The sequence below is a fragment of the Symphalangus syndactylus genome, chromosome 21 (assembly GCF_028878055.3).
Source record: "Symphalangus syndactylus isolate Jambi chromosome 21, NHGRI_mSymSyn1-v2.1_pri, whole genome shotgun sequence".
Classification (NCBI taxonomy): domain Eukaryota; kingdom Metazoa; phylum Chordata; class Mammalia; order Primates; family Hylobatidae; genus Symphalangus; species Symphalangus syndactylus.
Window position 1 is genome coordinate 53,142,466 of NC_072443.2, and position 15,750 is coordinate 53,158,215.

The 15,750-nt window shown below is 41.1% G+C and overlaps 1 protein-coding gene across 17 annotated transcripts in view; it reads right to left on the reverse strand.

Annotated features, from left to right (window-relative positions):
- Positions 1–15,750, reverse strand: part of TMCC1 (transmembrane and coiled-coil domain family 1) — a 239,680-nt gene that overhangs the window by 4,650 nt on the left and 219,280 nt on the right. For all 17 annotated transcript variants that reach the window (XM_055259143.2, XM_055259141.2, XM_055259140.2 and 14 more), the window contains one exon: positions 2,528–2,663. In XM_055259143.2, the coding sequence (XP_055115118.1) occupies positions 2,528–2,663 (136 nt within the window). The remainder of the gene's footprint in view (positions 1–2,527; positions 2,664–15,750) is intronic.

Consider the following 15,750-nt stretch of genomic DNA (forward strand, 5'->3'; position numbering starts at 1 on the left):
CCCTTTTTGAGTTGCGGCACAAATGACCAGCATTAATGTGAAAATAGAGATCATAAGACTGACAGAATGGACTCTTTATGGCAGTAAGACATCAAATTATAAACAAGACCTAAGGCCACGCCAGACAAGGGTTAAATCTCACCCTACGAATCATAAAATCTCATCAGTTTTTTAAAAAATTAACTGGTATTAATGTGGCTTTCTTTCCAACCTGACTCGGGTATAGCATCACATGACAGACAACAGACTCCGTTAACTTAGGCATTTTTGTACTGGCTTCAAGTCTTTACACAAAGCTTAACTCTTTCAACCGAATGCCAACTAAAAAATTCCTAAAACCCACTATGACTTGTTAGCCCCTACTTAGAGATGGCCCACCTTTTTGGGCCAAACCAATGTATACTTTCCATGTGTTGATTTAGGATTTTACCTACAATTCCTGTCTCCCTGAAATGTATAAAGCCAAACTGTAACCCAACTGCTTCAGGCATATTTTCTCAGGACCTCTTGAGACTGTGTTCCCCAGGCCATGGTTACTCGTATTGGCTCAGAATAAACCTCTTTAAAATATTTTACAGGGTTTGGCTTTTCCAAACATGGAATAGTATCATACTACAGGAATCGATTCACAACTTGCTTTTTTTCATTCAACAGTGGATCTTGGTGATCTCTCCATGTGAATACACAGAATCTACCTCATTTTTTTTAAACTGCTGCCTAGCATTTTATAGTATGGCTAGGCTATGTTATGTTATATGCAGCTAGTTCCCTCTTGGGGATTTTTAGGTTGTTTTCAACTTTTCCACTGTAACAATGATGCAGAGAACATTCTTTGAACATGCTTCCTTATAAACACTACCTGGTGTTTTCTAAGTCAAGTCAATCCCTGACATCAGTGGAAAGGGATCTCTGATCTGCCTTCTTAAGAAGGGCGCACTCTCCTTTAGATTGATCCTCTGTAAAGAGGACACTATGCCCATACACTAGACCAAACATTAAAAGTGTCTGTTCTTGCTATTTTTTTGAGGCGGAGTCTCGCTCTGTCGCCCAGGCTAGAGTGCAGTGGCACGATCTCAGCTCACTGCCAGCTCCACCTCCCAGGTTCATGCCATTCTCCTGCCTCAGCCTCCCGAGTAGCTGGGACTATAGGTGCCTGCCAACACGCCCGGCTAATTTTTGTATTTTTAGTAGAGACGCGGTTTCACCGTGTTAGGATGGTCTCGATCTCCTGACTTCGTGATCTGCCTGCCTCGGCCTCCCAAAGGGCTGGGATTACAGGCGTGAGCCACCACGCCCGGCCTGTTCTTGCTATTTTTTAACTTTATATTATTTAATTTAAAAATCTATATTACCAAGATCTGATTGTATATTCTGTATCGCTAAATTACTAAAAAATACTTGAAAATAGTGTAAAATACTAATACATTAATGAAACGTTATTAGTAATGCGTTAGTGACATAAAGTGCTAATACATTAATGAGTCTAATGTTTAGAATCACCAGTAACTAATAACAACTTGTCTTATAACATATACAATTAGAAAAAAGCTTCCATTTAACATATGCCTAATTCCCCGCCACCCCCTCCCCCCGCAAAAAAAAAAAAGTGTCTGTTCTCCTCAAGGCCATAGCCTTCACCCATGAGTTTAAATTAATTCCAAAGTATTCAAGGGGTAGAACCTATTTCCCTAGCTATGGTCAGATATCCTCCAAAGTTGGTTTGAGCCTTGAGTTTTTCTGGTCCTGGTTTCCTGGGATTTGAGGTAAGGCTTGGGCAACTTCAGACTGACGCCAACTACAGACAGACAATGGATGCTGCCCAGTCCAGAAGGATCTTAGGGAAAAAATAATTAAAACATAAGCAGGGCCTGAAGAAGATGGCATCCAGGTAAATGATCTAGACATTCCCTTGATTCTTTTAGGCTGTTGTAATGCAAGTTTTCTGGCCCACTTCCCCTCTCTGAGACTAGCGTCTTTCAAAATGCTTTCATATGAAACCACTAAGAACTATTCCCTAAATACCTCCATACAGAAATAAGAAAAAATTAAATATTCTACTTCCTCACAGAATAAAATAGATGGGCTATTAGCCTTAATTAACATTACTGCCTCACGGGTTATTCTTGCAAACTGTCAGGCAATGTGCCTATATGAGATTTGGATTTGGCAGCTGGAATAAAAGCCCCTTTTCTCACAGAAGGAGAAGACAAGGGCAAAATGGCCCTAATACTTGTCAGAGCTGCTTTTGAAGCAGTAATGGACAAATAGGATTCATGTGGTTTTCCATACACTGAGATTACTGTGATCCTAAGAAACATTTCCCAAGTACCAAGCAGACATACCGACCCAAAATGGTATAAACTTTTGAGAAATGCACCTCAATCATTTTAAGTGTAGGTATACTCTTATACTGTTGGTATAAGCTTTTCTTTGTTCTCTACCTTCTCATTTTTTTCCTTCCGCTGTTTTCCTTTCTTCTTTTTAACCCTACTGTATTTTGCATTTACACCTTTTCCTTCATACTAACCTGGATGTCCCGGGCCCGTTCATAGGACTGATATGCGATTTTTTCTTCCATGCTTGCCAGTTCCTGCTTCAAGTTCAAGATTTCATTCTGGTGGAGCTCTGTTAGGTCATTTAGCTGTTCTTCTAATCGTTCACATCTAAGGAGGAAAAAAAAAGGTTAGAATTTTATGAATTCTGTGAATATCTTTCCTGGCATTATTTACATCCAACCCCCAAAACCCATTCTACAAAGGAATAGAAGCACAAAGAAATTGAGTGGCCTGGGTTAACAGGGTGTGCCAGTGGGTACAGCTCTTAGTCTCTGGAAAAGATAGCTTGTCTCAAGGCCAAATCACACAGCAATATGGCTGTTCCAAAATCCTTTCAATGCACAGTATTTGCAGCAATGCCAGCAGCCCTGATTAGCTTTGAGCATAACCATAATATTGAGACAGTCGTTAGGCTCCTCTGAACAACATATGGGAGAGGCAAAAACTAGGGTACAATTAAGCAAGCCTCATGAAAAGATAACACCCCAATGGAAACCAACCTTCTGGCAGTCACCAGTAGCTTATTCCAGAACTGGCCAGCTCACTCACCTGGATGTTTGCGATTCAGAGCCCTAGAATGCCAGAGCCAGAGGGGTCCATCATCCCCATTGCCAAGCACAAGTGTCTGGGACACTTTTGTCAACACATATTTACTGAGAGCCTGCTATGTACCAGGCATGTTCAAAGTACTGGGAATATTGTGGTAAGCAAGACAGAGTGCCTGCCCTCAGGAGTTTGTACTCTAAGGAGTGGGGGAGGCAAGATCATTTCCCATATGGCGAAGCAAAACAAAGAAGATCAATAGGGGTATAAGACAGAGTGCCTGAGTGCTGGTGAAGCTGGAATGGTCAGGGAAGGTCTCTCACCTTTTCAATTCTATTAAACAATGAAGGCTAAAACTTGAGTGATACAAACAGAGCCTCGTGAAAATGTGGAGGGAAGAATGTCTTAAGCAGAGGAAATAGCAGGTATGAGGTTCTTAAGATGGGAATTAGCTTGGCATGTCTGAGGGGTAGAAAGTAGGTCAGTGTGGCTGTAGCTGAGTAAAAAACAGGGAGAATAAAGGGAGGTAGGGTTCCTTGGGAGTAGGAATTATTTTATTCATATTACATCTCTAGCACTTAGGATGACATAAGGGAAGGTTTACTCTACATAAAGATGGAACCTGGACATGGCATCTAAGGAGAGGCAGAATTAGAAAAGATTTTTGTTTTGTTTTGTTTTTTGAGACGGAGTCTCGCTCTTGTCGCCCAGGCTGAAGTGCAGCGGCACGGTCTTGGCTCACTGCAACCTCCGCCTCCCGGGTTCAAGAGATTCTCCTGCCTCAGCCTCCTCAGTAGCTGGAATCACAGGCGCCCACCACCACACCCAGCTAATTTTTGTACTTTTAGTAGAGACGGGGTTTTGCCATGTTGGCCAAGCTGGTCTTGAACTCCTGACCTCAGGTGATCCGCCTGCTTTGGCCTCCCAAAGTGCTGGGATTACAGGCGTGAGCTACCATGCCCAGCCTAGAAAAGGTTTAAAGGATGAGATCAGAGATTCTAGGTGGAAAAATGAATGTGAGTAAAGGGCTGGGGAGAAATGGATGATAAATGTACAGAACTAGAATAGTGCATCTATGTTGGAGGAAAAAAAGGGAAATCTGGAAGATCCGAAGAGCTGGGATTCTAGAATAGATAGTAAATGAGCCCAAAGAAGACTACTGAGCAGAGGAGTCACATGATGAACATGTGTTTTTAGGAAAACGAGTCTTCTCATAGTGGTGAAGACCAACTGAGGTAGGTTGTATGTGGAGTCCCAGGAACTAAAGAGCTAAGTAGGTAGGAGAAAGGTTGAAGACTCCACATTTAAAAACACTAGAAAAGAGAAGAATAAACATATGTCTAGCTTCTGGTGCCCAGAATGGAAACTTCTCTGTCAGGCAGAGGGCAGCTGGGTAGCTCTCATCCCAACAGGGAATGTACTATCACTCAGGTAGCATACATTTAACACCAGCATGTGAGTCTCAAGGGACTTCATACTAAAAGAATAAAAATGCCAGAACAAACTCACACATCTAAAACTATCTCCTTTCTTTCTTCTTTTTAATCACATCTATAATATGTAAACAAACTTTTAAAGTATATAATGAATTCTTGTGTTAAAGGTAATTTTTATGTTGCAGCATCATAAACATTGTCCCTTCCAATAATTATGCAATAAATAATATCCTAAACTCCATTGCTTTTCTAAGAAACAAGGATTTTTTTAAAAGGCATCGTCTCACCCTTTTTAGGATGTTACTAAACTCTATTTAGTTCCTCTTTATCCTTGATAGGAATCTCTATACTGCCTTCTTTTATGCTGAAACTCTTCCTGTTATTGAAGTGACTGAACAGGCTAATGAGAAAGCAGTCCTACTTTGATGGATAACTAGGGTCAAAGTTCTCTGTGACTCTGCCTTTTCCTTTCATCTGCTGCCCAGAGTATGTGCTCAGAAACAGGTCCCATCTCTAGAATTGATTTTCCACCAAAATTTAAGTTCACAAAATGCCATAAGACAATGTTAACATAATGTCTTTTCGTGACTGTCCTATGTTAGCCCACTCTTCTGTGGTGTTTTTGGTGTTTGATAGTTTCATCATTCTCTCTCTTTACCAGAGGGGGGGCCAGAGACTTTTTTAAAGCTGCATTCCAAAGTGCTGGTCTCTTGGGATTTAAGGGAAAAGTTATATCTGGCAGGAAATTACTCTCCTAAACTAAGGACTGTTGGGTGGCAGGGAGGGGAGCAGGGTGGTGGTCACCAGCTTACATCTTGATAAAAGCAGACACATGTGGGATCTCTGCATGTGTTCCATAGGCTACCACACAACCTCTTATTCTACAAATTTCAGGCTTCTTAGGAATCTTATTTGATATTAAACATGGCTCATACATACCAGTAGAACAGATTAAAAAATAGCAGCCACAGCAACAGTTTAATCAGTGCCTACTATGCAAATTCATTTCAACAACCCCAAGAGGGTAGAAGGTATTATCTGCATTTTATAGATGAGGAAACAGAAGCTCAGAGAAGTTCTAAAATGAATTGCCCAAGGGCACATAAATATTAAGTAGGGCAGCAAGGATTTGAATCCAGTTTTGACTTTAAAATCCAAGTTCTTAAACTTTACAATGTGATGCCATTTTGAAACTCTACAAACCCAGATCAACTAACTTTCCTCATAAGTAAGAAATCGGAGTCAGAGTGCTAGCGATCCAAATCACTTAGCAAAAGGGAGCTGTAAAGAGCTACACTGATGTGATGGTTTGGAGTCTGATGTCAAAGTGCAGTTGATGGGAGAAGGAGGAGTATAATAAAAAATTATGAACCTATAATTAAAAAGATAAGAGTTAGTGAGGGCACGGAGAAATCTAAACCCTCATATACTGCTGTTTGGAATGGAAAATGGTACAATTGCTCTGCAAAACAGTTTGGCACCTCCTCAAAAAGTTAACAGTTACCTTATGACTCAGCAGTTCTACCCCAGATATAACTGAAAAGAAATGAAAACTTATTTCTTCTATACAAAAGCTTGTAATGAATGTTCATACCAGCATTAATCATCATTGCCAAAAAGTATAAACAACCCAGATGTATATGAGTGTTCAGTGTACAACAATATATCATCTTGGCTGTTCACAAGTCAAGTATCAGTATTTTGTATCCTAATCTGCTTGTCACTTGCCACCTGGCAAGTTTCTGTTCACTTTTTTCCTTTCTCCTTCAATTGATGGATGCTCACAGAAACATTAGGACATAAAACACAAATGTGAACGCAGTTTTGCTTTTCACTATATGTATGCATATGAAACTCCTGAGCCCTAGGCAAAACTACAAAATAGGTTGACTTATGCCTTCACTCCCACAACATGGACTTCCTTCCTACTGCAGAAACAGTTCACAGGAGCAGGAAGGCTGTTGTGATCCTTTCCTTATCTTCTCACCTGACCTTTCATAATATACAGACACTCTTTGACTTATGATGGGGTTACTTCCTGAAAACAATATTTCCCACTTATGATGGGCTTAAATCAAACCATTGTTAGCCAGGGACTGTCTGTACAACAACATGTATGTCACCCTAGCAAGAATAATTCCCAGGACTGGGGCCTGAGATATTTTCTAGTAGCAGCCTGTGGGTTCTGACTTGGCTTTGACCTTATCTTCCTGGCCTTTTTGGTCCAGACCCAGTCAGAAGACAGCAAAATACAAGGCATGCTTATCTTTACAAATAGCATGAGGCAAGAAAGAGGTGAAACACAGTAGACTGAATTCAAAATGATCTCGACAGATTCAAGTGCAGCCAAGACTTTACCAGGGATTAATTCTATAGAAATAGGGAACTACTTCCTACTGCTGAATTCAGGTATCTGAGCTCATGTAATGAGGGGGTAGCTTGTACTTTGTAACTCCACAGAACTAAGGAGTAAGTCTTACAAATAGTTTGGTCTTTAGTTCAGTTTTAGAAAGAACTTTCTAATAGCTATGTCTAACAATGAAAAAAACTATCTTAGAAAATGAGACCCTGCTACCAGAGATATTCAAGGAGAGGCTGCTTGTCAGGGATGTTGCAGAAATAAATCCTCTATTGAAAGAGATTTAACTAGACCTCTGAGATCTTTCCTAACACCCAGAGTTTGATTCTTTGTAGTCAGGGAACCTGTTTTCCTTTTTCTTTCTTCTTCTTCTTTTTTTTTTTTTTAAAAGAGATGGGGTCTTGCTTTATCACCCAGGGTGGAGTGCAGTGGTGCAATCATGGCTCACTGCAGCCTCAAATTCCAGAGCTCAAGGGATCCTCCCACCTCAGCCTTCTGAGTAGCTGGGACTACTGACATGCACCACCAAGCCTGGCTATTTTTTTTATTTTTTATTTTTCAGAGACAGGGTCTCACTATGTTGCCCAGGCTGGTCTTGAACTCCTAAGCTCAAGCAATCCTCCTGCCTCAGCTTCCCAAAGTGCTGAGACTACAGGTGTGGGGCACCACACCTGGCTATTTTCATCTTTCAAACTATAGATACTTTAAATGTTTGTGGTATATTTGCCTTCGCAATGTATTGATTTTAACAACAATAAAACGGGGGTAAGGAGGTACACAAAATAGTGGTAATTTAAGACCTATGTAAAATCAGGTGTGAAATATTGGGATTCATTTGGTATGTGAGGTGGTGAGGAATATATATGAATCAGAGAATACCTGCAAAAGTCCTCAGCACTTATTCCCAACACTTTTGAACCTTACTATAAACCAATGTTTATCATAAGAGGGTTGCAAACATGTCAAAGGTTCTGGAAGTCATTTTCAAACTAGATTTTGGTTCATCCCATATTATGTCTAGAGGTGCTCCATCTTCACACCTGCCATTTTGCACCTAGAAATGTTTTCATAATGCAGTTTGTACCAGCTAATGCATCTGCTCAGTCCAGGTTTTGGATTAAAATCCCAGCTCTGCAACTTGCTAGCTTGGGTGATCCTTTTCATCCATCTATAAAGAGGAAATCTACCTACTCCAAAGGGCAATTGCAAAGATTTAAGGAGAAGACAGACATCAAATACCTGGCACACAAGGGGTGCTCTGTGAGATAGATATATTACAAATATACATTTGGTTTCATTTTTCTCTTTTGTGAGTCTCCTAGTTCTCCCCAACAATCCCTAGTGAGGTAGTTCAAAAAGATTGCTTGTTGACTGCCACATAGTCTTACTCCACTGTTCACTGATTCCCACTTCTGACTTTTTTCTCTAAGCCTTTTTTGTTGTTGTTTGTTTGAGACAGGGTTTTCTCTGTTGCCCAGGTTGGAGTGCAGTGGCGTGATCATGGCTCATTGTGGTCTCAATCTCCTAGGCTCTAGTGACCCTTCCACCTCAGCCTCCCAAGCAGCTGGGACTACAGGCATGTGCCACCACGCCCGGTTAATTTTTTGTATTTTTTGTAGAGACGGGGTTTCGCCATGTTACCCAGGCTGGTCTTGAATTCCTGGACTGAAGTTATCTTCCTGCCTTGGCCTCCCAAAGTGTTGGGATTACAGGCATGAGCCACTGTCCATGGCCTTAAGCCTCCATTTCTTTATGTCCACTTTCCCAATTTTATACATTTTGACATTTTCACTGTTTCCAGTATATTTATGATGTTTTTCCTATGACATCACAGAAATGGGTTTACTGGGCACACACTCCATCCTCCTCAATCCTAGATACAAGCCTCTCTTCTTATTTCATACATCTAGGTTCCTGCCATTTCCCTGGCTCAAGTTTAACAGATAATTCAAACAGTTCCATGCACTGGCCTGTTCCAAACTTTCCTTTGTATTGGTGAAACTATCTACCTATGTATGTGTATGAGGAAAGGCGTCTCAAGTTATTTTTATTTTTTTATTTTAGAGATAGAGTCTCACTATGTTGTCCATGCTGGAGTACAGTGGTTATTCAGAGGCATAATCATGGTGCACTGCAGCCTCAAACTCCTGGGCTCAAGCGATCCTCCCATCTCAGCCTCCTGGGTAGCTGGGACTACAGACCTGTGCCACTGTGCCCAGCTCAAGTAAATTTTATCTAATTTTTTCAAATCTCCAGAAAGAGTTATATAGAAACTGCTAATCCTCACCATGCTCTTACAGAAAATAAAGTCCTTTAGAGGTTGAAAAATTTATTCACAGTTACATGGGAAATTAACAGCAAGTTCTCCTCAAGCTGAGTCTTCCCAAATAAGAAAATATAACTATTGTTCACAGAGATAATGCTTTGTTAGCAAGCAGCTAAATAGCAAAGCAGCATTTGGGTAAGTAGAATGATCTCGGCAGATGAAACAGACAAACACAGAGACCAATCTGGGCAAAATAGCAAAACCCTGTCTTCACAAAAAATACAAAAATTAGCTGGGCATGGTGGCATGCACCTGCAGTCCCAGCTACTCAGGAGGCTGAGGTGGAAGGATCACTTGAGCCCGAGAGATCAAGGCTGCAGTGAGCCGAGACTGTGTCACTACCCTCCAGTCTGGGTGACAGAGCAAGACCCTGTCTCAAACAAACAGAAAAACCCACAAACAAAAACAGGAGGCCCAGAAGGATGCAGTGACTCCCTAGTTAGTAGCGAGGTTTAATAAGGATCTGAACCAATTGGCTCGTGCCTGTTATTAGATTATTGTCTTTTTAAAAACTTTTTGACTGGGCAAATTGCTTGACCCCAGGAGTTTGAGACCAGCTTGGGCAACATGGTGAAACCCTGTCTCTACTAAAAATACAAAAAAAATCAGATTGGCGTGGTGGCATGTGCCTGTAATCCCAGCTACTCGGGAGGCTGAGGTGAGAGGACTGCTTCAGAATGGAAGGCAGAGGTTGCAGTGAGCTGAGATTGTGCCACTGCACTCCAGCCTGGGTGACAGAGTAAGACCTTGTCTCAAAGAGAAGACAAAAAATTCTGTATTGTTAATCAAATGCAAATAACCAAAGGAAAAAAAATACCTGTATTCTAGTTCCCATTGACTTCCCATTATCCCCATTACTAATATTATAATCTTCTTGGCATACTTTATTTTCTAGTGTTTACTTCCTGTCTAAATTCTAAAATGGAGAAACCAGGTACAAATACCTCTATCTTCTCTTTAAATATTAACACCAAGCCAAAGAGTAGGGGAGAAAAAGGGAAGATACATGTTTTATAGACTTTCATATGTGAAAGTCTTGGGTTCTTTTTAAACCAAGAACTCTGCTTTAAGGAATTTTAACCCCTTTACAGGATGCTAACTAGAACTCTCCAGACACAAAGCGGGGCAGGGGAGATGGTGGGTGGGTGGGAGGTTCTTAATCATACAAGTACAGTCATGCCTTACTTAATGATGGGGACACATCTTGAGAAATGAGTTGTTAGGTTATTTTATCACTATGTGAACACCATACAGTGTACTTACACAAATCTAGATAGTACAGCCTATGATACACTTAGGCTGTATGGTACAGTCAATTGTTCCTAGGCTACAAAGCTGTACAGCAAGTTTTTGTACCATAGGCAACTGCAGACAGCTGTAATACAATAATGTTTGTGTATCCAGACATATCTAAACACAGAAAAGGCACAGTAAAAATACGGCATTACAGGCTTGGTAGTGCGTGCCTGTAATCCCAGCTGCTCGGAGGCTGAGGCACGACAGCTGCTTGAAACCGCGAGGCAGAGGTTTCAGTGAGCCGAGATTGCACCACTGCACTCCAGCCTGGGCAAGAGTGAGACTCCATCTCAAACAAAACAAAACAAAACAAAAACGGCATTATAAACTTATGAAACAACTGTCTTATATGTTGTTGATCAAAATGTCATTATTCAGCACATGAGTATGTGTGATTTTGGCTGGCAAATGATGGTCATGCACCTCCGCTTGGATTACAAGTAGCATGAGGCTAATAATCTTATTTTAAGGATTTTTACTCAAGGTCCTTCCTAAATTGTTACAACCCAAAGAGAACCTGGACACTTAAATATGGCATGAGCTTAACTATCAGCAAACAGAAAGCCTTTGCACTGTAAGATTATTTTTTCTAAAAGCAAGTATCATATTTTGGTAGATGAAATTCATCCCCCACTGGAAGCAAAACCTGTTCTATCTACAAAGTATTAAACACATCATGATTTTGTTGTAGGTAAATAATTCATAAATAAATACTAAATTTGAAAGTGTTTTGGTCACTAGGTCAACACAGTAGTCAACTTCCTAGATCAGAGATAAGCCAGGGGCCCTTTGTGTCAAATTACTGATGAATGGGAGCCTGGGTAAGTGCACAGCCTGGGAATGCTTTGACCTAAAGCATTCCTCTTTGGGTGTGGCTCAAAAGTTTGGAGCCATCTCTGAGAACCAGTGGTGCTTCCCTAGTTCGGCAATAGGTCACTAGCGCAGGATGGCTGAAGAAACTTGTGGAGCAGGTACTGAGAGAAATAGGAAGAACTAGGTCCCAGGAAAAACACCCAAAGGCAACTATGGGAGAAGAATGGACTATTTCCCAAATGCATATCAGAGACCCAAAATAGCTTCTGCCAGTGTCTGACCAGAGTAGAGAGACACAGCTGGGGTAGGGAGTATGACTTGTGGTGGGGGTTTGAATAGATTCCTAGCTGAATTGGGGAGAGTGGATTTCTTTCTCCTTATCTTTTTTACCTTTTTTGTGTTGAAGCCTGAAAAGAGGCTAAAAAACACTGAACTAGCCTTCAGCTGAAAAGGGGAAAAGATATCAGTCCCCCACAATATTTCAAGGGTAGGCAATGAATTATCTTAAAGACAAGAAAACACTAAATATCTAAATAATACAGGGGATAAATAAAAACTAGAGGGGCTTTCTGGGCAACTTGCAGACTTGGTAATGACAGCTTTCTAACATTCTGGCACAACCCAGATGTTTGTATTCCCCTAGAAAAAATGGAGGAGGAGGGAGCATTTGTTGAGCTCCTACTCTAAACCAAACATCATACTAGGTATTTCCATATATGTTATCTCCTTTAATAATTTCAACAACCACGTACAATAAATATCATTATGTTTTTACAGAGCGAGAAACTGAGGCTCAGATGAGTTATGTAATCTACTCAGAGCTGGCAAGCAAATTCAAGTTTGTCCACTCCAAGGAATAAGGGTTAATTAATTAATCCCCTCCATTCCTCTTTAGTGGCTAAACGCTAAACTGGGATGAGCTCACCCATAAATCTCTTTTATGGAAGATTGTATACGTCATATTTCCTAATTGGGATTTTGCTTCTCTTATAAATGAAGGGCTAATTTGATTCAGTATCCTCAGTTTCTATTTCAAACTTATTGTCCAAATCTAGCCTACATATCCTCTGGAGATTCTCAGATCACTTTTCAGTTGACAGGTCTCACACGTAGAATAAAGGGGCTAAAACAGCTACCTCTGAGCATCCATCTGTCTTATGTCCAGTGATGGTCAAATCAACTAAAATTATATTTAAACAACCATTTGTTTAGTTAGAACTCTAATCGCCTGTGCCTAATTGGGTCAGCATAGTTACTAACTGTTCTACTGCATGTGACAACTGCTCAGGGTGACTGTCTCCTTCTGTATTTTCGCTCTTATGACTCAGTGCAATTTAAAATATCCCTGAGTTTAATACAAACATTCTCAGAAGCCGATTTCCAAAGGACAGTAATCCCCTTCAAATACAAGCTTTCAAAATGGCATTAATGCTCATCAACACCTGGGGGGTTTTTAGCCTGCCCTACATGACACTACTTTATACAGGCTACAGTAGCTCAGTAGGATTCCAGGCCAGATCCCCTAAGAAAAAAACTACCAAAGAAACCAGCAAAATTCTCAGTTAATGTTTTCCTAGCTCTCTCTTATTTTCAGTACATTTTGCCACAGCTGAACTTTTTCTTTTGGTAACCTATTAATATATTTACACTCATTACAGAAACAGAACTAATCCTCAGTTTCTAGCAGCAAATTAAATATATGTAAAACCATTTTACTGTGTGACCTGGCAAAAGTCACTTTATCTTTCTGAGCTTCAGTGTTCTCATCTGTAAATGAGATTAATCTAGATATCTAAGGGTCCCTTCTACTTCTGAAGTATTGTGAACCCAGCTGCCACTAACAAACATGGGATGAAGAAACTAACTGGACAAGAATCTGAAGTTGGCACAGGTCTCATCACTTAAAAAAATTTCTAGGCCGGGCGCAGTGGCTCACGCTTGTAATCCCAGCACTTTGGGAGGCCGAGGCGGGCGAATCACGAGGTCAGGAGATCGAGACCACGGTGAAACCCCGTCTCTACTAAAAATACAAAAAATTAGCCGGGCGTGGTGGCGGGTGCCTGTAGTCCCAGCTACTCGGAGAGGCTGAGGCAGGAGAATAGCGTGAACCCGGGAGGCGGAGCTTGCAGTGAGCGGAGATCGCGCCACTGCACTCCAGCCTGGGTGACAGAGCGAGACTCCGTCTCAAATAAAAAAAAAAAAAAAAAAATTTCTAAACCTTGTCTCCTGCCTTCCCCAAATACATGATCTCACTCCTAGCTGAATGCACAATGGTAAAACTCGATACCTAGTCACTAGTCAAAGGTTGAGGTGGAGTTCAGATCCAAGCTCTGCTACAATGGCTTCCTGGGCTAAGTGCATGTGGGCAATGAAAAAATAATGTGTCAGTCATGGTAAAATTATGTGGGTGAAGAGAGACAGACTGTGCTCTATAGGCTTTGGAATGCTTCTGATTATTCCAGAATTAAGCAGATGGTCTTGGGCAACTATCTTCACTTGGAGCTACTCACTCAGGTAGACAGCAATGGAAACACATTAAGCGAAGGACATTATTGAGAAGGGATTCTGAGAAGGGGAAATAATGACTGGAGTAGGGATTTCCTTAAGAAGGTTTCACCTATTTATTTACACTGCTGTACTGGCCTAGGAAACTTTCCAGAGCTTGCATATTCATAGAATTTTTATAAAATATGTTAAAAACAGTGACTCAACTTTTAGTAAACATTTACTTCAACTTGGGATAGGCCTAATACCCACTGCCAATGCATCTAATGCTTCAGAGAGCTAGACTTTCAATCATATAGATTTCAGGATTGAGCTTTGAAAAAAATCATCCTGGTATGAAAATAACATTGAATTTGAAGTCAGACAAAACTAGGTTTTGAATCCTGGCTTTACCACTTACTGAGTGACCTCTGGCAACTTTTAAAACCCCACTGAGCTTCAATTTCCTCATCTTTAAAATGGGAATAATACAATTTACCTGTAGGGCCTACTGTGAGGATTGGCAAATGTACGTAAAGCATCTAGCACTAGGCACATCACAGGAGTTTAATACTGGTAGTGGCCTTGTCACCATCATCATCAAATAACAAACAGCAACACTGTGCATGGCCTCCCTCTCATCAACTCAGATACTAGTAAAATAAACTAAAGTGTAGAAAAAAAATGTATCTTGAGCATCCATGCATGCATTAACTGGTTCTTGGTCACAGAAGGATCTGTGAAGTCCATCCAAAGCCTACTTACTTTCTTCCTACACAAAAAGCAAAGCCTACAACAGAGTAGAAGTAGAATTAGTAAAAAGAGGCTGCTGCGGGTAGCTCACTAACAGTATGGAGAAGAAATGGAAAGGAGAAAAAAACTATAAAAAAAGCAGACAAACTGAAAAAAGCCTAGGGCCATTTACTGCAGAGGCACATAAATGGACAGCTTCACTAACCTGAGAGTATCACTCTAAGCTGAATACTACCATATCTAAGCTCTTTCCATTAAGTTAGATTCAGTGTACTTTGTACAAGAAGGCAGAGAAATTTCCTCAAAATGCTTAAAATGTGAAAAGTTTTAGTGCTTAAAATAGGTTTCTGGCCGGGCATGGTGGCTCATGTCTGTAATCCCAGCACTGTGGGAGGCTGAGGTGGGTGGATAACCTGAAGTCAGGAGTTCGAGACCAGCCTGGCCAACATGGTAAAACCCTGCCTCTCTTAAAAATACAAAAAAGTAGGTGGGCATGGTGGCGGACACCTGTAATCCCAGCTACTGGGGAGGCTAAGGCGGGAGAATCACTTGAACCCAGGAGGCGGAGGTTGCAGCAAGCCAGGATCTCACCACTGCACTCCAGCATGGGCAACAAGAGTGAAACTCCATCTCCAAAAACAAAAAACAACAACAAAAAAAGAAAATATATTTCAAAGCCAGGCATGGTGGCATGCACCTGCAGTCCCAGCGACTCAGGAGACTGAGGTGGAAGCACTGCTTGAGCCCAGGAGTTCAAGACCAGCAAGGCAACATAGCAAGACCCTCTTTTTTTTTTTTTTTTTGAGACGGAGTCTCACTGTGTCACCCAGGCTGGAGTGCAGTGGCGTGATCTCAGCTCACTGCAACCTCCACCTCCCGGATTCAAGCAATTCTCCTGCCTCAGCCTCCCCAGTAACTGGGACTACAGGCGCATGCCACCATGCCTGGCTAATTTTTTTGTATTTTTAGTAGAGATGGGGTTTCACCGTGTTAGCCAGGATGGTCTCAATCTTCTGACCTTGTGATCCACCCACCTCAGCCTCCCAAAGTGCTGCGATTACAAGCATGAGCCACCGTGCCCAGCCAGCAAGACCCTGACTCTTAAAAAAAAAAAAAAAAAAAAAAAAAAAAAGACTTCAATTTGTAGAAAAATTTTATTTATTTCTGAAAGCATTCAAAGATCAA